We start from the raw sequence: 24290 nt of genomic DNA on the forward strand, positions 1-24290 counted from the left end.
CAAGATGGAAACGATTCGGTTGGTGATTGCCTCGGTTCGTCCAGGCGAATTCCTGGCCTCCTTAGATCTCACGGAGGCGTACCTCCACGTCGGAATTCAGCCGTCTTTCCAGAGGTTCCTCAGATTTTGCATCTTGGGCAGACACTACCAGTTTCGGGCTCTTCCCTTCGGCCTCGCCACAGCTCCGCGAACATTTACGAAGGTGATGGTAGTAGTGGCGGCTCACCTTCGACGAGAGGGGTTCCTGGTGCACCCCTACTTGGACGATTGGCTGATTCGGGCCAAGTCCGAGAGCTGTTGCCGTCAGGCGGTGGCCAGAGTCCTCCAGCTGTTGCAGACCTTAGGTTGGGTCGTCAATCTCAACAAGAGTCAGCTTGTCCCTACCCAGTCCTTGGAATACCTGGGAGCTCTATTCGACACGAAGCAGGGCAAGGTATTTCTGTCCACGGGTCGTGCACACAAGCTTCAGTCTCAAGTGCGTCGATTATTAAGTCTTCAGCTGCCGCTGGTTTGCGATTATCTGGCGGTTCTGGGGTCTATGGCGTCCACGCTGGCATTGGTTCCTTGGGCTTTTGCTCATCTACGACCATTACAATCTGCGTTGCTCTCCCGATGGAAGCCGGTGTCAGAGGAGTTCCACCTACCACTTCCACTCACGGCTCAGGCGCGGGAGAGTCTTCACTGGTGGCTCATTCCAGGCCATCTCACTTGCGGAGTGTCTCTGTTGGTCCCCGACTGGACAGTGGTGACGACGGATGCCAGTCTCCGGTTGGGGAGTGGTCTGCCTAGACAAGTCGGTACAGGGCCGGTGGTCCTCCGTCCAGTCGCAGTGGTCCATCAACCGTCTGGAAACCAGAGCGGTGCGCCTGGCTCTGCAAGCCTTCCTCCCATTTGTCCAGGGGAAGGCGGTCCGCGTGTTGTCGGACAATGCAATAACAGTATCGTATATCAATCGCCAAGGGGGGACAAGATGTCCACTTGTTGCGGAAGAGGCAAAGCTTCTGATGAGCTGGGCAGAGCGCCATCTCAACTCCATAGCAGCGTCTCACATTGCCGGGGTCGACAATGTTCAGGCGGATTTCCTCAGTCGACACCACCTAGACCCCGGGGAATGGGAGCTGACGGATGATGCGTTTAGTCTCATTTGCGAACGGTGGGGGCTGCCCCACATGGACCTGATGGCCACGTGGCACAACGCGAAGGCTCCTCTGTTTTACAGTCGACATCGGGAGTGAGGAGCCGAGGGTGTCGACGCGTTGGTTCTTCCTTGGCCAACGAATGTGTTGCTGTACGTATTTCCTCCGTGGCCAATGATAGGCAAGATCTTAAGGCGCATAGAGTTGCACCCGTCCAACATGATCATGGTAGCACCGGAGTGGCCGCGGCGCCCTTGGTTTGCGGATCTCGTTCAGCTGTCGGTGGATGCTGCCCTTCGGCTACAGGGGTTTCCGGGGCTCCTCCGTCAGGGCCCCATTTGTTTGGAGGATGCGGATCACTTCTGTCTCGCGGCATGGCTTTTGAGAGGCAATGCCTAAAGAGAAAAGGCTATTCAGATGCGGTGGTAGCCACGTTACTGCGGTCCAGAAAGCAGTCTGCGTCCTTGGCTTATGTACGTGTCTGGGTAGTTTTTGAGGAGTGGTGTGTCAGCCGAGGGCTAGATCCCATCTCCGCTTCCGTCTCTGATGTCCTGGCTTTTCTTCAGGCCGGCCTGGCCAAAGGGCTTTCGTGTAGTACCCTTCGCGTACAGGTGGCAGCGATTGGTTGTTTGCGGGGTAAGGTTCGCGGTTCCTCTCTGGCCCTGCATCCGGATGTCTCTCGTTTTCTTCGGGGGGCTAAGCATCTTCGCCCGCCACTACATCATCCGTGTTCCTCCTGGAATCTTAATTGGGTCCTTTCTACTTTGTCTGCGGCTCCGTTTGAACCCTTAAAACGGTCTACTCTTAAGGATCTTACTTTGAAGACCGTTTTCCTGGTTGCGATTACCTCGGCTCGGAGAGTCTCGGAGTTACAAGCTTTGTCTTGTCGGGAGCCATTCTTGCGGATTTCAGATGCGGGAGTTTCCCTGCGGACGGTTCCGTCTTTTTTGCCAAAAGTGGTGTCACAGTTTCATTTGAACCAGTCTAATGAGCTTCCTGCTTTCGCAGGTGGAGAATGCTCGGACCCGCAATGGAAGGAATTGCGGAAGTTAGATGTGCGGAGGGTCCTCCTCCGTTATCTAGAAGTCACTAACCCTTTCCGGGTGTCCGATCATCTCTTTGTCCTATTCTCTGGTCCAAAGAAAGGGGGCCCGGCTTCCAGGACAACAATCGCCCGGTGGCTTAAGGAGGCCATCGGCTCAGCGTACGTGTTACGAGGGAAGCCTATCCCGAACGGTCTCAGGGCTCATTCGACAAGAGCTCATGCTGCGTCTTGGGCGGAATCTTCTCAGGTGTCGCCTCAAGAGATTTGTAGGGCAGCTACCTGGAAGTCCTTACATACCTTCATTAGACACTACCGGTTGGATGTTCAGGCTGCGGATTCCGGGGGTTTTGGGGAGAGGGTACTCCGAGCGGGACTCTCTGCTTCCCACCCTCGGTAATTTAGCTCTGGTACATCCCAGGTGTCCTGGACTGATCCTGGTACGTACAGGGAAAGGAAAATTAGTTTCTTACCTGATAATTTTCGTTCCTGTAGTACCAAGGATCAGTCCAGGATCCCGCCCGTGCTGTTCTGAAGAAACGGAGAGTCCGCTCATTGCTTTTCCTCGTTTTGGGGTTCTGTTCCGGTTGGGGGTCCTTGAATGGCTCCCTGTTAAGGTTAGTTATTTAGTTTGGTTGTTCTGGTTTTTTTGTCTACTTTGACATTATGTATGACTGAGGGGCTGTGATTGGCACAGGAGCATATATGGCTCCGCCCACAAGTTTTAGTCTGTCTCCATCTACTGGTGCGGGGTCACAACCCAGGTGTCCTGGACTGATCCTTGGTACTACAGGAACGAAAATTATCAGGTAAGAAACTAATTTTCCTTTGCTTACCTGTTACAGGTGTTCTCGAAGACAGCAGGATGTTAGTCCTCAGGAAACCCGCCCGCCACCCTATGGAGTTGGGTTCTCCTGCATTTTGTTGGTTTTCTTTTTGCTTGTGAATTCTATGTTAAGAGAGTGAAGGGGGACCCCGTGTTGTTGCATGGATAGTGGCATGCTGGGCATGCTCTGTGTGCCAGTCAAAGTTCTAGAAACTTTGACAAACGTTTTCCGTGCTGGGCTCCATCTGATGTCACCAATCTATGAGGACTAACATCCTGCTGTCCTAGGAGAGCACCTGTTAGAGATAAGCAACTCTGCTTTCTCCAGGCATTACTGCTTGGACGTTAGTGTTTGGGAGGGCGCAACTTCCATACGTGTGGTGTTCAGACCGCAGGCATCCTCCCATCCTTTTCAGGAGTATCTTTGGTGTGGATTGGCCTTCCTGAGTGCAGAGAAAGGAGAAATTACTACTTATCTGATAATTTCCTTTCCTCTAAGGAAGGCAGGCCTGTCCACAACCCGCCCTGGGCTGCCTACTTGGTTTTAGTTTGTCCTCTGTTTGGGGACAATGCAGAGTATTCTTTCTTTTGAGTCGTTTGAAGGACTCTTAAGTGAAATAACCAGCTCCTAAGATCAGTTGATGTTGAATTTTTACTGAGTTCAGTGCTTCCCGGTTGGCTGGAAGTAATGAATCGTTGACTGTTAATAATCAGGTTTCAAATATAATCAGTTTGTCCATAATTTGGCTTTTCTAGAGATACTGGCAGGCTGATGTCGGGGCAGGACTATATATGTAAGTGATGTTAGCAAGTCAGTTTTAATCCATCTCCATATGCATAACCCACTGGTATGGATTGGCCTGCCTTCCTTAAAGGAAAGGAAATTATCATGTAAGTTGTACTTTCTCGTTTGTGCTATGGAACTGGAGTTAGCAGACATTATTTTTCTGAATGGGCTGAGCTTGGAGACCATGATGCTTTCTCTTTTCCAGGAATGTTGAGTGTCTGAACTTGCTGCTGAGCAGTGGTGCTGATTTGAGGAGGCGAGATAAGTTTGGAAGGTAAGCAAGATATTTTTGAAACACAGAAGAAGTTATCTATTAATTTGTCTTGCATTCTATTAGAATTGACTCTCTTCTTTTGGAAGGAGAGTAATTTTTTTTTTATAGCTTGCTTTTCCTCCCCCCCTCCCCATCTAGCAGTTTCTGATGAATCACAGAGGGATGGGCAACTAACAAATCTTGTGGTCTTGTGTGACACAGCAATCCTACCACTCTGATTTTGATAGGACTGCAGAAGTGCTTTTAATCCCTTCCTTGAACATAGATTGAACTGGCTTCAGGAGCACAGTCACTCTACCATACATCTACTACTCTGCATGTCCCCTGGGAAAACAATTTATGTGCTGGGGCTACTATAGTATAAGAGTGGCTGGACAGAGCACATGGAAGTGACACATGGTACTATTCCTAATCACTGTGATCTTTAGCATATCCCTTTGTACAAAGCAATTATTCTTTAGCCATAACATTTTTAAAAGCATTTTGTCTAATTGACAGTACTTTTGTTTGAGCAGTGTACTGTGTATTGCATGTGAAAGGGTAATACCATCTCCCTTTATCGCATATGTTTTGCCTTTCTTTTCTGTTTTCTCTGCAGGACTCCACTGCACTATGCAGCTGCTAATGGTAGCTATCAGTGTACGGTGACACTGGTCACTGCCGGAGCCAGTATTAATGAAGCAGACTGTAAAGGATGTAGCCCCTTACACTACGCTGCTGCTTCTGACACCTACCGGAGGTGAGGGGGATATAATGATTAGGTGCTGTCCTATAGTTTCAGAAGAGTTTGTATGAGTGCAGTAGGAGAATCTGTCATAACATTTTATTACATGGACTCCATGGTTTTCACTGGGAGCTTCTTGGGTTTTATTAGCACACTTCTGCCCTGTAGATCTTTTTAGCCTGAGATAACATCTTTTCTGAAAGAGCATGGGATGTGTGACTGAGTCTGGGTGGAGGGGATAATGCTGTGGGACTGCTGAAGAGCTGAACATCTTTATAAGAAATCTCTCTAAAACCATCCCATTGTAGACGCAAATGCGAAGGCCAGTGTATGCGTTTCCATGCTTGAGATATAGTCGCTTTATAGGGGACTCTCTTGTTCCCAGTACGTACAGGATCAGTCCAGAGAAGTGGGTTGTGTATCCCTACCAGCAGATGGAGTCAGAGAACCAAAGCTTTGGGCACTGCCATATATACTAGAGTGCCACCTGCAGTCCCTCAGTATTTCTCTGACTCCAGCAGATAGCAGAGATACACACCTGCAGCCTTTAGTTGAGTTTTTTTGGGTTTTTTTTTTAGTTAGATGTTTGGAAGTTTTTTCTTTTTGTTGCGGTAGCTTCCTGAGGTGTTAGGCACCTTCGTGGGCCATCCATCAGTGGAAGCCGGACGTCCAGGGGATTAGATATCCCTGGTTGGGTCTCGTCCATCCAGATTCGGTGAGGTGGTAACCAGGGACTCCTGGCTGTTCTTCACCCAGACTGCTGCAGCTGCTCCTTCAATCCCTTCAAGGCTTTTGCGTCAGTAAAGTTTTATTAAAAAAAAAAAAAAGGATCTTTTTTGTTGAGCTGTTGACTGCTTTCGCTTTGATTGGGTCCCTTGTGGCCATACAGGGAGGCTGTCAGCGATTCTGTCCTTTGGCTCCCGGGGCTCCGGGCTGTCTTCGGAGGGCAGGGATGAGTAGTGCCTTTCTGAATTTTTTTTTTTTTTTTCCCTCGTTGCTCGTCTGCGCGCCAGAGTTGGAGCCGGGATCGCGCGGCTTTCGGGGTTTCTGTCAGCGGCAGCATGCTGTTTTTGCCGAGGCATAATTTTTTTTCGGTTAGGCCGGCTGGAGGTTTTCCCGCGTCGTGGCTGCGCGCAAACCCAGTGTTGGGCCGACTCCATCCTCCTGCGTGGCGGCACGTTTTTCTCCGCATGGGGCCCCGACCCAAGTCGCCATCTTGCTCTGCGTGTGGCACATGCGGCCATGTGCTGAACGCTGATTTTTTTTTTTTTTGTGCACGGAGTGTGCACCGGGCATGGAGGGTGACTCAGGCCTAGAGGATTCCTCCCTAGGGGTGGAGTCAGGCACATTGGGCCTGGACTCGCGGGTGGAGGAGCTCCCTCCAATATTGGCTCCAGTGGGTGAGAATCCACGACAGGGAGATAGAGAGGGGGCACCAACTCAGTCTCCTTGGGGAGAGGGGGACCCAGTGGGGTTTTCCCCGGAATTTGTTCGTTTAATGCATGAGGCCTTTCTGCAGTGGAAGCGCTTGGGGTGCAAATCATCCAGGGCAGCGGAAGATGAGGCGGAGCCTCCTGAGAAACGGGCTCGGTGTCTGAAGGCTAGTCAGTCTCCTAGGGATCAGATCCCTCCAAGTGTGGAGGGGGCCCGGGGTTTGCAGACCCAGGCGCCGGGATCTGGACCTGCTCCACCCTCGGGGACGGATGCAGGGGCAGGTGGATACGGATACCGATGATACGGATGACCCAGATGTCTCGCCTGCTGAGGGTGACTACCCCAGTGTGGTAAGGCTTTTTAAAAGGGATGAGTTAAGGCCTCTTATTCCTCAGGTGCTTGAGGTTCTGGGCCTCAAAGTTGCACAGGAGGAATCAGACAACAAGGGCGTGAATCCCGTCCTCGATGGCAGGAGTCCTACTTCCTTCCCTCTGCCAAAGAAAATCCGAAAGCTGGTGACACGGGAGTGGGAAGCTCCTGATGCAGGGCTAAAAGTGGACAGAGCGATGGCAAAGCTCTATCCCCTATCCATGGAGGTTTTTGACCACTAAAAATTCCTAAGGTGGATGCTGCAGTCTCGGCGGTCACTAAGAAGACCACTATCCCTGTCACAGGGGCGGCCACCCTCAAGCATATGCAGGACCGGAAGCTGGAGATCCAGTTAAAGCGGGCCTTTGAAGTCTCCGCGCTGAGCCTCCGGGCGGTGATCTGTGCCAGTCTCATGCAGAGAGCATGTCTGTGTTGGGTCCAGGAATCAACTGCCAGCTCTGGAACAGTTTCCAACGGGCATTGCATTCCACCCGTTTGGAGGAGGGGATATCCTATGTGGCAGATGCACTGTATGATTTGGTGCGGACTTCGGCGAGAAGTATGGTGTCCCTGGTGTCAGCGCGACGACTCCTCTGGCTGAGGAATTGGGCAGCGGATTTGTCCTCTGAGTCTCAGCTGTGCAATCTGCCTTTCTAGGGCAAGCTCCTTTTTGGGGAGGACTTGGACCACCTGGTGAAGCTGCTTGCGGAGTCCAAGGGCAATAGGTTGCCTGAGGATAGGCGATCCTCTAAGAAGACATTCCCTCCTCTGAACCGTTTTCAGGACACCCAGCGCTTCAGAACTAACAGGTATACCGCTTCCCCTATTTCCAAGCCCGCAGCAGGGCGACAGCAGTCCTTTCGTGGGGGCCGCCGTCCAGGTAGAGATTCAGGACATCTCTCTGCGGGCAGCGGCAAAGCATCCCAATGAAGCCACGAGTACCCATTCCGGCGTAGAAACTGTCGGAGGCAGATTATTCAACTTTTACGCGGAATGGGCAAGAATTACCTCAGACCGGTAGGTCTTAGAGGTCATCAGAGATGGCTACGCTCTGGAGTTCTCGCGTCCGGTCCAAGAGGTATTTGTGGAGTCTCGAGTGGCCTCACACAGCAAGTGCGACGCAATTCGGGTAACTCAGCAACGCCTGCTAGACCTCAGAGCGATTGTCCCAGTCCCAGAAAGTCAACAGGGCCGGGGAAGATACTCGATTTACTTCGTGGTCCCGAAAAAGGAGGGCACATTTCGTCCCATCCTCGATCTGCAGAAGGTCAACCGGTGCCTGAGAGTTCCTCGTTTTCGGATGGAAACACTGAGGACGGTGATGGTGGCTCGAATGGGGGAATTCCTCGCGTCCTTAGATCTCACTGAAGCGTATCTTTCATATTCCTATCCGGCTGAGCCACCAAAGGTTTCTGGGTTTCAAGGTCCTGGGCCAACAGTTTCAATTTCGAGCTGTCCCATTTGGTCTGGCGACAGCTCCTCAAACGTTCACCAAGGTCATGGTGATGGTAGCGGCCTTCCTTCGGAAGGAGGGGATCTTGGTCCACCCATACCTGGATGACTGGTTGATTCGCGCAAAGTCTCGGGAAGACTGCGAGCGATTGGTTCACTTGGTGATGTTCACGATATGTGTGCTGGGGTGGGTGATCAATGTCGAGAAGAGTCACTTGGAGCACCCAAGATCTGGTTTATCTGGGAGCACGGTTCGACACCTTGACGGGGAAAGTGTTCCTAGCATCGGACCGGGTAATGAAATTACGGGTCCGGGTCCAGGTCCAGTCCTTGCTCCAGAGACGCAATCCCACGGTGTGGCATCATCTACAGGTCCTAGGATCTATGGCCTCCACCTTGGACTTGGTACTGTGGGTGTTCGCTCATCTGCGGCCGTTAACAACAGGCGCTTTTGTCTCGTTGGAGTTCGGTATCAGAACAATTCCACCTGCCAATGCCGTTGCTTCCGAAGTCCAGGGCCAGTCTGACATGGTGGCTTTCGCGCGCCAAACTGGAACGCATGGTGGCTTTGGACACGCCGAATTGGCTGATAATTTCCACCGATGCCAGCCTCTCTGGTTGGGGAGTGGTGTGTGCAGAAAGGTCTGCTCAAGGGCTCTGGTCGGCAACGGAAGGTTCGTGGTCCATCAATCGTCTCGAGACCAGGGCAGTGCGTCTGGCCCTTCAGGCCTTCCTACCCTGGATTCGGGGCAGAATGGTTCAAGTATTCTCTGACAATGCGACGACAGTGGCGTCCATCAATCAGCAAGGCGGGACGCGAAGTCCCGCAGTAGCGCTGGAAGCACGCCTTCTGTTCGCCTGGGTGGAGCGTCATCTCGAGGGCATTGCCGCCTCTCATGTCGCAGAGGTGGAGAAAGTGCAGGCGGATTTTCTCAGCAGACAACAACTAGACCCAGGCGAGTGGGAGCTCTCTGCCGAGGCGTGGAACCACATTTGCGTCAGGTGGGGGGAGTTCCTCAATTGGATCTGATGGCATCATGGGCGAATGCAGACGGCCCGTTTCTTCAACCGTCTATGAGAGCAGGGCTCCATGGGCATCGACGCTCTCATGTGTCACTGGCCCATGGGTTTCCTTCTGTATGCCTTTCCACCTTGGCCCCTCATAGGTCGGCTCCTTTGCCAAATAGAACTACACCCGGGGCAGGTGGCTCTCGTGGCGCCGGAGTGGCCACGTCATCCGTGGTTTGCGGATCTCGTGCGGCTGGCTCTCAAAGGCCCTTTGCGGCTGGCTCATCCGCCGCGTCTTCTCCGGCAGGGACCCATATTTTCGGATTGGGAGAATCACTTCTCTCTCGCGGCTTGGCTTTTGAGAGGTGACGTTTACGCTTGAGGGGCTATTCCAAGCAGGTCATTTCCACTCTCCTTCAGGCGTGACGTCCCGCCACTTCCATGGCCTATGTGAGAGTCTGGAAGATTTTTGAGTCATGGTGTGGTCAGCGTGAATGCGATCCCCTGACGACCGATATTCCTCTGGTCCTAGGCTTCCTGCAGCAGGGTCTCGCTAAGGGGTTAGCGTGGGGGAGTTTCCAAGAGGGGGAGTTTCCAAGATGGCGGCATGAAAGGACGTGTTTGTTCCTGCTCCTCCTGAAATTTCTTTAATACCTGGTTTATCGGGATCTCTTCATTTCAAATGCCGCACAAACGTAAGGGTAAGGTTCGGGTGTACCCAGCAGAACCCGGTCCTTCTACAGAGCAGAGATTAATTTCTCAATACGCCGTTCAATACATACGACATGGGGGTTAAGCCCCATTGACGGAGCAAGGGGAGGAAACTTACTCTCGTTGGGGGATGTTACTCTGTCCCCGCCGGACCCCAGACCACATCTGTTGGCTTCCTCCCCAGGAACATCGGTGGATGTGGAGGCAGGAGGCGGGACACCCGTCGGAAGCCTTGAACCGGCTTGGATCTCCGCTGTTAACCCGGAAGTATCTGCGGAGTTTGGAGACCTGGTACACTGAAACCCCGCGAGTGGAGGGATGATTGGAAGCCCAGGGAACCTGGCGGTGGAGGAAAGGGGTACAGGGAGGCCTCCCTGGAACATCTAGCGAGCAGATTGAGGATTTTATTAAACCAGAAGTGGTGACAATGGACTCGCTTTGGGAGTTCATGGCAGGTATGTCTAAACTATTACGGGAACAGGCTTTGCGTGTTGGTAACGTTGAAAAGAAATTGGATTTAATGATAAAGGAAGATTGTTTGGCTTCACAACAACAGATACAAGTGGTTGAAGTAATAAAACAAGATCTTAAGAATGTTCAAGATACTACTGGAGGTCTGGCTCGTGAAAATGTTACTCTATCACGTAGACTGGAAGCAGTGGAAAATAATTTAAGACATCTAAATATTAGAATCTTGAACTTCCCAAAGATAATGGGAGAATTACCGCTGCTTACACTGAGAAGATATTTAAAAGATGTTTTAAAGATTCAAGAAGAAAAAATACCTGCCTTTTAAAAAGATAAATTTCCTGGTTCAGAGAGTTGTTTCAACTCAGCAAAGAGGAGAGACGAATTCAGAATTTCTTAATTTGACCCATTATTTGGAGAACTCTGATTTAGAGGTGGTGGATAGAGCAGTATTGTTTGTTTCCTGCTATTCTGAGCAGGATTTTGCCTTTATTATGAAAGCATATTTTAAAAATTTGAATGCTCTATTTCATGGTCAAAAAGTACGTCTGTTTCCAGACCTAGCCAGACCTAATCAAAATAGGCTTAAAGAGTTTTTGTTACTAAAACCTGATGTAATAGCGATAAGGGCGAAATTTTTACTTCGTTACCCATGTCGCTGTATTATAAGGATGTCTAACAATACCTTTGTTTTTTTCATCCCTGATCATTTAAAACAATTCCTAGATAGTAGAAGACAGAACAGTGCCACAGATAGAACTGGGGTATAAAGTTAAATAAATGTATTGGTTCGCCTCTAATATTCTTTTTATGTGATTGTGTTTAATTCCTCAAATATAGAAATTACTCCCCCCTCAAATTTCTTTATTAAGGTTCGATTGTAACGTAAAATAGGATTATACGAATGTATCTCCTGAAGTTTGTTTCTGTGGCTTAAAAATATTTCTTGTTACTATTGTAACCGTATTTCAAACAAAGTTTGTTCTTTGTTCATTTATTGTAAAATATTCAGAAATAAAAAATTAAAAAAAAAAAGGGGTTAGCGTTCATTTCCCTTCGGGTACAGGTTGCGGCGCTGGGCGCATTGCGGGGCTGGTTCAAAGGTTATTCACTGGCCGCACATCCAGATATTGCGCGGGGGGTCAAGTATTTACGTCCGCTCGACCGTTCAGTGTGCCCGGAGTGGAGCTTGAATTTGGTTCTACAAGTGCTCTGTGGTGCAACATTCGAGCCGCTACGCAGGTCTTCTCTGAAGGATCTGACTTTGAAGACTGTGTTTCTGGTGGCCATTTGCTTGGCTCGTCGGATTTCCGAATTGCAGGCGTTGTCGTGTCGGGACTCTTTTCTGTGGATCCAACACGATCGCGTGACTTTGCGCATGGTTCCATCATTTGTTCCTAAGGTCGTTTCCACCTTTCATGTAAACCAGACGGTGGAACTTCCAGGATTTCCACACTGGTCTGGGGACTCTGCCCGGGCAGGGACCTTCATCTTTTGGATGTCCGGCGCGCCCTATTGCGTTATCTGGAGATTACTAATGACCTCCGACGTTCTGATCACTTGTTCATTCTCTTTGGGGGACTATAGAAAGGAGATAAAGCTTCTAAGGCAACCATATTGCGGTGGCTCAAGGAAGCAGTTTGCTCGGCATACATTGCCCGTGGTCGGCAGATTCCGGTGGGTTTTCGAGCACATTCTACTAGGGCCCAGGCTACTTCCTGAGCAGAATGTCAGCTCCTGTCGCCTCAGGAGATCTGTAGAGCGGCAGTGTGGTCTTCTATACACACTTTCACTAAGCATTATCGATTGGATGTTAAGGCGACTGATGAATCGTCCTTCGGGGAGAGTGTTCTGCGTGCGGTCTTTCGGGTTCCCGCCCATTGTAGGGTGGCTTGGGTACATCCCACTTCTCTGGACTGATCCTGTACATAACTGGGAAAAGAAAATTGGTTCTTACCTGCTAATTTTCGTTCCAGTAGTACTAAGGATCAGTCCAGAAGCCCACCCCCCTTTCTTCAGATTCCGAAAGACTGTGTTGGCTATCGTTTGCCTTTCTAGTTTTCACGAAGCTCCTTTTTGGCAGAAAGGTTGAGGGAGCAGTTATTCGCAGTTGGTTCGTTTGTTTTTTGTCATGAGTGATGGGGTAGTCGGGGTTTTATGTTAGTTACCTCTCGCTCCTTAGTTCTGTTATCTTGGGCTTGGGTACAGGACAATACTGAGGGACTGCAGGTGGCACTCTAGTATATATGGCAGTGCCCAAAGTTTTGGTTCTCTGACTCCATCTGCTGGTAGGGATACACAACCCACTTCTCTGGACTGATCCTTAGTACTACTGGAATGAAAATTAGCAGGTAAGAACCAATTTTCTTATCTTGCAGAGCTGAAATGCATCCGGCCAACAGTCAGGAGCTGGACGAGGAGCTGCTGAAGGAGTCAAGGCGGAAGGAGGCATTCTTGTAAGTAGAAATCTCTAGGATACAGTGTATATGGGCCTTCAGGGAGGAGCTCTTGTCAATGTAAATCTATATAGAGTGAGTCTTCAGGGTCTTGTGAGTATAGAGTCAGATTCTGGGACATTCAATATAGGGAGCCCGTAATGTGGGCTGAATACAGATTGACTCCAGGGTGCCAAATCTGGAGGGCCCTTGGGCTGAGACTTTTGTGAGTATGGCATGAGGCTCCAGGGCCCTTGGTATGATGTAGTGATCAGAGACGGTGTTGGTAGCGATAGATAGGGAACCTCTAAAGAGGAGTAGTAGTGGGGTTACTGATTTTTAATCTCTGTCCTAGTTTGCACTAACTAGAACAAGGATCCTGCTTCACCGTTGCTGGCAAGGCTTGGTTGTGGGAATTTTGGGAAGAGGCTGAATCTTCCCAACTAAAAATGAGTTCAGAGTGTAGCCTCCCCCTCAAGGAGGCATTATCCAAAGATTCCATCATTTTGGCAACCATACAGTTTAGTTGGTGATTGGAGAGGGTAATAAAGAAGTCTGCACTTGTTTACTGCTTTATTTTGTAGCCACTGAGAAATGTACTTGGAAACATTTATAGCACATTGTTAGCTGGGGGTCACTTTGTACTGTCTATTAATTGATGTGGTGGATTTTTCTGTCTCTTCAGTTGTTTAGAGTTTTTACTGGATAATGGTGCTGACCCTTCCCTTCGAGACAAGCAGGGATACACGGCCGTTCACTATGCAGCCGCTTATGGCAATCGGCAGAACCTTGAGCTGGTGAGAGTGACTCGGAGGGGGGGACAACAAAAAGATGTAAGAGGAGTGCAGAATTCTTAGAGAACTATGGATTGTATGGTTTTCCTCCTATGCTATATTTTCCTTTTTTCTCTCTCATTTATGGTCATACTCCCTCTGCTTTGCTTTCCAGTTTGTTGCATTCTCAGGCTAGGGGGTAGTAGGATTTCTCCAGACAAGGGGGCCTGAGTTTGTGAGATTGACCCCACTTCTCTTTGGTTCTCTTCCAGCTCCTGGAAATGTCTTTTAACTGCCTGGAGGATGTGGAAAGCACTGTTCCAGTCAGCCCTTTACACTTAGCTGTGAGTTTGTTACATCCCATCTCACTATCTAGTGCTGCTTCACTGGTTGAGTCCTTGTCCCATTGAGACTTGAAATGGAAAGTGGAGTTCTAGCCTGATGTGCTACTTGGTTCTTTTCAAAAAGATGTTTCCTCTTCATCCAGTCAGACCTGGCCAGATTGGTAGGTTATTTGCACCAGCCAGCAGATGGAGACAGATTAATGGGCTTGCTGATGTCAGTCCTACATGCATCTGTGCTGACATCAGCCTGCTAGTATTCTCTGTCTCCAGCAGATGGTTGACCAACATCCTTAAAGTGCTTAAAGTGGTTTCCGCTGTTCATGTAAACCAGACGGTGGAGTTTCCAGCCTTTCCAACGATAGATGCATCAGCTCCACATGCCAGGGAACTCCAGAGGTTAGATGTTCGGCTAGCTCTATTGCGCTATCTCGAGGAGACGAATGGTTTCAGGAGGTCTGACCACCTTTTTGCTTTGTGGAGCAGCGCAAAGTGAGGTTTCAAAGCTTCTAAGGCTACTATTGCACGTTGGTTGAAAGAGGCGACTAGTTCCACTTACATTACTGCCGGTAGGGAGATTCCGGAGGGCTTGCATGCTCATTCTGTGCGTTCGCAGGCGACCTCCTGGGCAGAGGCGCAACTGATGTCTCCAAGAAATTTGCAGAGCAGCAACTTAGAAGTCGCTGCATATTTTGCACAACACTATGGTTTGCATGTGGGAGATTCAGGTTCTCCTTCATTTGGCGAGAGAGATCCCAAGATTTCCAGTGGGATAGGGGTTATGTGCGCCGCATGAGGTATTGGGACTCCAAAAGATTCCAACACAGGCGTATTTCCTCAGTTTTGAGGTCCAGGCCATATTCCAGGTTTCAGTCCTTAGATTAAAAAAAGAAGGCACGGCTGGAGCAACAGGCTCTGCCAGATTTGCACAATGAGTGCTTAGGGGGCTTCCTCTCAGGTCTGTCCCTGTTCTATCAGGTAGGCCCAAGTTACAATGGATCAGTGGGTCCTGGCCATAATAAAAAATGATTATTTCCTAGCGTGTAGCAGATGGACTCAGGACCAATGGGTATAGTGTACTCCTGATAGCAGTTGGAGATGGATCAGGTTTCAATCTGACATCAGCCCCTAGTACATATACCTCTGCATGAAGTGCAGCTCTCCAGTATTTTCCGTCTCCATAGCAGTTAGGGACTCTATGCACGCTCGCACAGAGTTAGAGTAATTTTACCAAAGAGAACCAAAATCAGAAGAAATCTTACCTCTACATACGAGCCCCGCTCTCCTGCGGTGACACCCATTGGGTCCCTCCCCCAGCTGGTGATTTCTGCAATCCATCGGAGGTAAGCCTCAGTCCAGCGGCCGACCCTCTGCAGAGACCTAGCCCCCGACATCGGGTAAGGCTGAAAGGCAGCAGGTGCAACCTCGAGCGCGGCGGTGAAGGTATTTTCCCTCTCCCCCCGCAGCCGGAGACCGCCCGGAACGAGACCGGGAAACGCCGAGACAAGGTAAGGTAGAAATCTATTTAAAAGTCTCCGGTCTCCGAAGCTCGAGGAGCCGCACAGGTCACAGCCAGGACCAGTGCCACCGGGTTGATTTGCCCTAGCAGGGCTGTACCCTGGACAGATCCGAGGGTCCTCCCACGTGGAGACCCTCAGAGGTGGTCGCCATATTGTCCGCGTGGTCGCAGTCACCATTTTGCTCTGTTCGCTGCCCTGTTCGCCGTTTCGATCCGTACACACAGAGGCCAGCCATGCGCACAAATACCTTGTGCGCACAACGTTGCGCGCCCAAGTACCGGGCACACAAGTGACGCGCATAGCCACACACTTACCGTGTCGGGCGCAATACTTCGAACTGTGCTCACAACAGCGCGCACATATCCCTGAGCGCACAACTTCGCATACCGGAGCGCACAACTGTATTTTACGCGCACAAGCCATGGCACCACCGGAAAATAAACTCAAAGCTCAGGGCCTTTGCCCAGCATGCCACATTAGAGCTGCACAGCATGAGGAGGCCACGGCCCTGTGTGTACAGTGCGAAGAGGCCCTAGGGGATCCAACTCATGGCCCTCCCCAGCCGGTACCGGGCTCCAGCCTCTCGAACAGTACGCCGGACCTAGCATTGCACAGCGGGAACCCTCCCAAACGGGTCTCCCCAGGGACAACGGCGCCCCTTAGGCTAGACCCAGCATCTATCTCCTGGGTGGAATTCTTCAAAGGTCTGCATTCCTTCGTCCACATGCAAGCGGGGCCTCTTATAATACGGCCACAGGCTCCACCAGAGGACCTCAACATGCCGGGACCCTCTATGCCCAGGGAAGTGATCCCACCGCCCAGAAGCCCCACCTTCGAGACACGGACAACTCAGATGAGGATTCAGAACCCCTGGAGAAAGGGGAACTCCCTCCGGGGACAGAGCCCCACCGAACCATGAGATGCTTCTTCACCAAAGATGAGCTTCCAGACCTGGTCACACACAGCTTAAAAGAGCTTGCTATCCCGGGCACAAGTGCCTCAGGAGAACCTTAGACAAACCCACTATTAGAGGGACTCCGTCAGACCTCCTGCCATTTCCCACTATTACAAGCCATCCAGCAACTAATTGACCTGGAATGGGATGCCCCAGAAACTACATTCAAAGGGGGCCGGGCTCTGGCAGCCATGTACCCTCTGGACCCAGCCGCCAAAGATCTCCTGGCATGTCCGAAAGTGGATGCCATGGTCTGCGCGGTCTTGAAGCACACTACTATCCCGGTGGAGGGAGGAGCAGCACTCAATGATGCTCAAGACAGACGTCTGGAATCTAACCTCAAACAGTCCTTTGACGTCTCTACTATGTCTTTACAGATCGCAGCCTGCTGTGCCGTGGTGACACGCGCCTGCTTAGCACAGACCGGGAACAACACTCCTGGGGAGGCCCTGGAACCAGCTGTATCATTCCTCTCGGACGCCACTTCTGATCTGGTACGCACAGCAGCTAGAGGAGGTTCATCCGGCGTGGCAGGCAGAAGGCAAATCTGGCTCCGAAACTGGTCGGCCGAAGCATCCTCCAAAACGAGACTCACAAGGATGCCTTTCAAGGGAACACTCCTGTTCAGAAGCGAACTAGAGAAACTAGCCAACAAATGGGGCGAGTCCTCACTGCCGCGGATGCCAGAGGACAGGAATAAGAGAAACCAGCGATCCTTCCCTCAAACCTCCAAGAGCAGAGGATCACAGCACTTCAACCCATATAGAAGTACATATCAAGCGGCCTGCCCTGCAGGCCGGAGCCAGTCCTTTCGGAACAAGCACAACAAAAGGAGTGCCAGCTCTGGCCCCAGCCGCACCCCACAATGAAAATCAGCCGACCCATCCAAAGGAAGAAGCCATAGGGGGCAGACTTGCCCTATTCTACCAAAGATGGGTCGAGAGAACTTCAGACAGGTGGGTCCTATCCATCATTTGAGAGGGATATTAGATGGATTTCCACCACCTCCCTCTGGACAAGTTTGTGGAATCTCCCTGCCATGACCCTTCCAAGAGGATGGTAGTGAAAGCTACACTGACCAGATTGCTAGCCTTAGAGGCTATAACACCAGTGCCTCCACAACAAATAAATTCTGGACATTATTCCATCTATTTTATTGTCCCCAAGAAAGGAGGAACGTTCGGACCCATCCTGGACCTCAAAGCGGTCAACCGTCACCTGAAGATTCCTCGCTTCCGCATGGAAACCCTACGCTCAGTAATAAGGGTGATACAACCGGGAGAGTTCCTTATATCCCTGGATCTGTCGGAAGCCTACCTACACATTCCGATCCATCAAGAGCATCAGCATTTTCTACGCATCTCGATCCTGGACCGTCACTACCAGTTCCGGGCACTACCTTTCGGGTTAGCCACTGCATCCCGGTGGTGGCAGCAACACTGAGGAAGGAAGGAATCTGCGTGCACCCTTATCTAGACGATTGGCTGATCAGAGCGAAATCCCCCGAGGAAAGCCACCAGGCAACCAACAGAGTCAAAACTCTACTGGAGAGCCTCGGGTGGGTGGTCAACACAAACAAGAGCTGCCTACAGCCCTCCCAATCTCTAGAATACTTGGGAGTCTGGTTCGACACCAAACAAGACAAGGTCATCCTGACACCAACGAGATCAAAACTGATGACCCAGTTACGAATCCTGTTGAGCGAACTTCGCCCCACAGCATGGGATTATCTACAAGTTCTCAGCCTCTGGCATCCACACTGGAAGTAGTGCCATGGGCACGAGCTCACATGAGACCCCCTACAACGCTCACTACTATCACGATGGAATCCACTGTCCCAGAACTACACCGTACGGCTTCAGCTCCCGGACAGAGTTCGGGCCCAACTACGATGGTGGCTACAAGAAGCCCATCTGAGCCAGGGAATGAGACTATCCTCACTAACCTGGATCCTACTCACCATGGATGCCAGCCTACAAGGATGGGGAGCACACTGCCAGGAGCTAACCGCCCAAGGGCAATGGAATGAAGAAGAGTCGGAATGGAACATCAATCGCCTAGAAGCCCGGGCAGTCAGACTAGCCTGCCTAAGGTTCGTTCACAGACTCCGAGACAAAGTGGTCAGAGTAATGTCAGACAACGCCACAACAGTGGCCTACATCAACCGTCAGGGAGGAACCAGACGTCAACAGGTGTCTCTGGAAATAGACCTCCTAATGTCATGGGCGGAAGTGAATCTTCTAGAGATTTTGACCGTCCACATTGCCGGGAAAGACAACATCGCTGCGGACTACCTCAGAGAAAGTCTAGAACCAGAAGAATGGAGGCTGTCGACCACAGCATTCCAATTGATAGTAAACCGTTGGGGAACACCAACCATGGACCGTCTGGCAAACCGGTCCAACGCCCAAGTACTCAGTTTCTTCAGCCGCAGGTGGGAACCCCAGTCCCAGGGAATCGATACCCTGGTACAGACCTGGCCACAGGAGACCCTGTTATACGCCTTCCTGCTGTGGCCCCTATTGGGTGCAATCATCCACCAGATAGTACTGGTCCCCTGTGGTGTTCTTCTAGTGGCCCCGGACTGGCCAAGAAGACCATGGTACGCAGACATGCGAAGACTGCTGACAGGGAGCCCTCTGCCACTACTTCCAACAGGGACCGATCCTCCACGAGGATCCAACTCGATTCTCTCTTACGGTCTGGCCATTGAGAGTACGCGCCAAAGGAAGAGCGGATACTCGGGGACCATAATTGACACCCTATTTCGAGCACGCAAGTTCTCCACATCCCTAACATACATAAGGATTTGGAGAGTATTTGAAGCCTGGTGCGAGGACTGCAACATCATACCACGCTCTGTCAAAATTCCTGCGATTCTGGAATTCCTACAGAACGGCCTACAGAAGGGATTGTCTCTCAACTCCATCAAGGTACAGGTGGCCACATTGTCATGCTACGGAACCAAGAGCGGGAGCGGCAGCATAGCCTCTCACCCGGATGTCTCCTGCTTTCTGAAAGGAGTCAAGCAGATCCGACCACCCCTGAAGTGGCCGGTGCCTCTTTGGAATCTCAACCTGGTTCTAGATTTCCTAGCAGGAACCTCCTTCAGTCCTCTATTAACGCTGAAGACAGCCTTCCTGCTGGCAGTCTGTTTGGCCTGTCGTATATCCAAGCTACAAGCACTGTCCTGCCCAGAGCCGTTACTCCGACTCACCCTGGGAACCATCCAGTTACGCACAGTTCCGTCGTTCCTCCCCAAAGTGGTGTCTCACTTCCATCTCAACCAAACCATCTTGCTACCATCGCCAGATGAGCATAAGAATTCGGAAGAGGCTTGAAGCCTCCGCCATCTCAACGTCGGCAGGCTCCTAGTCCGATACCTGGAAAGGTCGGAATCCGTACGAAAGACAGCCCATCTATTCATCCTTCACAGCGGGAAGAAGCAAGTGGAAGCGGCCTTGCAAGCAACCATAGCCCGCTGGATCAAAGAAATCATCAAGGCGGCCTACTTAGAAGCAGGCAAGCCACCGCCTTTACAAGTCAAGGCCCATTCTACTAGGGCCCAGGCAGTGTCCTGGGCGGAAACCAAGATGCTGTCACCTGCCAAGATCTGCAGGGCGGCGACATGGTCCTCCATCCACACCTTCTCCAGGTTTTACTGCCTGGATGTTCAGGCTCGAGAGGACACAGCATTTGCAAGGGCAGTACTAAGTGGGTCACGGGCAGCCTCCCACCCGGTTAGGGAGTAGCTTTTATACATCCCATTGGTCCTGAGTCCATCTGCTACACGCTAGGAAATGGAGAAATTACTTACCTGATAATTTCGTTTTCCTTAGTGTAGACAGATGGACTCTGCATCCCACCCATGGCTGCTGTTGCTCATGGAATTCTCGGGGGACATCCCCGGGAGCAAGTGATTCACGGGTAAGCCATGCTTTCCTTCATCTAGGACACCCATCCTACCGGGTGTCGACATTTCTCGGTTGAGGGCACTGGCGGTCTCCAGCTATAGCCAATTCAACCAGTTCAAATTAATCAAGTTAAGAAAGTTATAAAGTTAATCAAGTTTTTCAAATTATTCAGTCATACATATATCCACAATGCTTTTCGAGGAGAATACTGAAGAGCTGCACTTCCTGCAGGAGTATATGTACTAGGCTGACGTCAGATTGAAATCTGATCCATCTCCAACTGCTATCAGGAGTACACTATACCCATTGGTCCTGAGTCCATCTGTCTACACTAAGGAAAACTAAATTATCAGGTAAGTAATTTCTCCATTCCTGGAGTTTGCCCATCCCATTTCTGAGGCTTTTATGGCTTCTTCGTATGGCTCAGCCCAAAAACGAGATGCTAGAATTACCCTGCAGACTTTTCTATTTAAGGGTTGTGATTCTGGTTCCGTCAGGAAGGATTGGGACATTATTCCATTTACTTCGTGGTCCCCAAGAAAGAAATATCCTTTCATTCCATACTGGATCTGAAGCGGGTCAATGACTTCCTGAAGGTGGTTCACTACCAGAAGGAAACTTTGAGATCCATGATAATGGTGGTTCAGAGGGGGAAAGTTTCTAACCTTCTTGGAGCTGATGGAAGTTTATTTTCACATTCTAGTTTGGAAGGATGTTCTGGGCTCAGACTGTGCACACTGGCATTCTGCCTGAGGGCTCTAATCCAGGTGCTAATCTCACTCAGAGTTACCTATGGGGCTTACCCAATGTAAACATACAATTACTGGGATTATACCTGAGGGCTTGAACCCAGGAGCTTATTCCCCACACAAATACTCATATGCACATTCTGACTCAGTACAACACGGTTCTAGGTATTTATGAAAGTAGATTTATTTGAGCAATAAGAGGATAGAATAGAACAGAGAATAAATAAAATCAGATAATATAGAAGAGTTATATAAAGCTTACATTTTTCAAGGGCTCAGTCTGCTATCACGTCCAGTAAACGATCTGTCTCTTCTCTAGCTATTCAGTTTAGTTCTTATACACTAAAAAACTGCCAATTTGCTTGCGATAAAGGATCACTAGCATGTCCTCAGATTTGTTGTGCTGGGTTATCATTTTCAGTTTCAGGCTCTGTGTTAGCAACCGCCCCGAGAATCTTTTCCATAGTGATGGTGGCAGCTCAATTGTGCACCCATGGACGCCCTTCTGCTGCTGCTGCTGGGGGCTTGCGTGGCCGCGGCCAGGGCAGGTGAGCGGGGGCTGGGGGAAAGTTTGCCCGTGAAATTTCGTCTCTCTTGCCCGTCCGAAGGAGGCGGAAAATCAGAGCTGCGCGCACAAGTGCTTTGCACTCCCTGCCGCCGATCGCCGGCTGCTGGGGCTTGCTGGCACCGGGCGCTCAAGGCAGCAGGGTCTGTAGGAGAACCATCCACTTTCCTGGTGGAATGACATTTCAAATGACATTTGAAATGACAGGTACCAGAGCACCAAAGGATACTGTATAGGCGCTGTATAGCGCTCTATAAGTAAAATGGATTGCGCACGCCTACCGCTTCATGGACCCGCTTTGGACGCGGCTTACATTTGCGTCTCATTTGAATACTGTATCGAGCGGTATGTGATCCAAACTGTGCGCGCGACAAACAAGGGTGCGCCTGGCACCGCCGCACTCTTTCTTACGCGTCCTTACTGTATCAGCCTGTTTATTAAGGAAAGACAAAGGGATAGGGACCGGAACAAAGCACGAGGAAATAGTTTGTTCCAGGGAGCAACAGGTCTATACAATTGTATAATCACCCAGTCACCCAATTTTTACAGAGGTGTGCATAACAATATATACCCTTTATACTGACTAATCAGAGCATATTCAGAGTGTTGTTTTTAGATAAGTGCAGTACATCTGATTTGAGAAAGTATTAGACCAATCAGCAAATGGGTCTGGGGTGTTGGCTGGCTGCATTCCAGTACGTAGTCAGAGTCCTCTACATTCTTTGTCTCACACTGGTATACAGGAATACAGTGCATACAAACAGCCCTTTAAAGGATCCCATCTATTCGGAAGCAAATTGGAAAAGCTAGCCAGTAAGTGGGGTGAATCTCCAGTGCCTCGGCTACCAGAAGATGAGAAAAAGAGATCACAGCACCCCTTGCCCATGAAGGGTCGGGCCAGGGGCTTCTGGCCCTAAAGAAACTCATCATTTCAGACATTTCTGCCTTTGAGGAAGGTCTCAGTCCTTTTGGAGCCAACAATCAAAAAGAGGAACTGGTTCAGGTTCGACCTGAACTTCTCAATTAAGTTTGGGCGACCCATCCACGGGACGAGGAGATAGGGGGCCAACTATCCCTTTTCTATCAGAGGTGGGTCGAGATCACGTCTGACAAATGGGTACTGGACATCATACAAGAAGGATAAGCTCTAGAATTTCGCAGCATCCCTTGGGACATGTTCATATCATCACCTTGCCACTGGCAGTGGAATCCACGTTGATAAGGCTTCTCATTTTGAGGGCTATAATCCTGGTACCTACACCCCAGGAAAATATGGGGCGTTATTCCACCTATTTCATTGGACCCAAGAAGGAGAGTTAATTTTGCCCCATCCTGGATCTCAAGATCTTCCTTCGTCATCTGCGGGTAATTCACTTCTGCATGGAAACTCTTTGCTCCGTCAAAATGGCCATACAACCGGGAGAGTTCTTAACAACCCTGGACCTCTCTGAGGCCTACCTTCATATCCCAAACCGTCAAGACCACCAGCGTTTCCTTCGCTTTTCGGCACTGGGCCACCATTATCAGTTCTGGGCGTTGCCCTTCAGCCTGGCAACCGTCCTCAGACTATTCTCCAAAATTATGGTGACCGTAGCGGCGGCACTGAGGAAAAAGGGATCCTGGTGGACCCTTACTTAGACGACTGGCTGATCCGGGCAAAGTCATTGGAAGAAAGCCTCCAGGTGACCAGCAGTGTCAGGTCCCTGCTTCAGGGACTTGGTTGGGTTGTGAATATGGACAAGAGCAGTCTCAAGCTCTCCCAGTCCTTAGAGTACCGAAGTTTGATTCGACACCAAGCAAGACAGGTCTTCCTCCCTCCCTCGAGGATAAGGAAACTGATGTGCCAAGTGCGTCGCTTGACGAACACAATGCACCCCAGGGTATGGAGCTATCTCCAGGTCTTCGGCCTGATGGCGTCAACCCTGGAGGTAGTACCGTGGGCGAGGGCACACATGCAGCCACTCCAGTGCTCCCTGCTGTCACATTGGAACCCACTATCTCAAGACTACTCGAAGTAGGAACGGGCTTCCTGAGACTGGGAACTGTAACAGTTTCTTTTCTGGACCACTCCCCATGTGTTCTTTGAGGCCCCAACTATCCATTATCGCATCAGCAAAAAACAGGGAGGTGTGGCCTAGTGGCTAGTGTCCTGTTTTCCTCAGATATCTGCAGTTAGCCTTTCTGAGTAACTGCTCTTTCCATATATCTGATCTCGGGACTTGTATTTTGTTACAAGCAGGCTAAGAAAAATGGCATGTTTATTCTCAGAACTTATAGGCCTTATATTAAATAATTACACCAATATCAGTGATTTTCTCTTCTTCATTCCTGTCTATCATGGCACAATATTCTTCCGCAGTTAACTCTTGCTTAAAATAATTTCCTACAGAATCCTTGCCCCCTGCCACTGAAAATATAGTGGCAAGCGTCTGGGCAGTCGGGAGCATTTCTGGCCCAGCCACTAGCATCCTCGTCCTTTGGTAATTGGGTGGAATCGGCAAATCTCCTGCTTGATGCAGTGGGTATTTCGAATTGACAGCCCTACAGTCGGCCAAATTCTGTAGCACTTTAATTCCCTCGGCTTTGCTATTCTGTCGCATGCCACCAGGGTCATGAGTAAGGACTGCTTCATCAGGGAAATATGGTCAGTGATTCAAGTAGGAGTGCCTAAAGGAAGTCTCTCCTATGTTCCTCCTCACCTCTGTATAAATATCTGTGGCTAACAGCGAGTCTGTGGACATGGGACTCATAAATCCTAATTCCCTGGCTGTCACTGCCAGCATAAGAGCCCCTGACATGGATAAATG

General features: G+C 50.2%; 1 protein-coding gene across 1 annotated transcript in view; it reads left to right on the forward strand.

Moving 5' to 3' along the window:
* ANKRD52 (ankyrin repeat domain 52) overlaps nt 1-24290 on the forward strand; it is a 184237-nt gene that overhangs the window by 92465 nt on the left and 67482 nt on the right. The window contains exons 13-17 of the mRNA XM_029594706.1: nt 3997-4065; nt 4664-4804; nt 12610-12687; nt 13352-13463; nt 13712-13783. Coding sequence (XP_029450566.1) covers nt 3997-4065; nt 4664-4804; nt 12610-12687; nt 13352-13463; nt 13712-13783 — 472 coding nt within the window. The remainder of the gene's footprint in view (nt 1-3996; nt 4066-4663; nt 4805-12609; nt 12688-13351; nt 13464-13711; nt 13784-24290) is intronic.

This window comes from Rhinatrema bivittatum, chromosome 3 (genome assembly GCF_901001135.1).
Source record: "Rhinatrema bivittatum chromosome 3, aRhiBiv1.1, whole genome shotgun sequence".
Taxonomy (NCBI): domain Eukaryota; kingdom Metazoa; phylum Chordata; class Amphibia; order Gymnophiona; family Rhinatrematidae; genus Rhinatrema; species Rhinatrema bivittatum.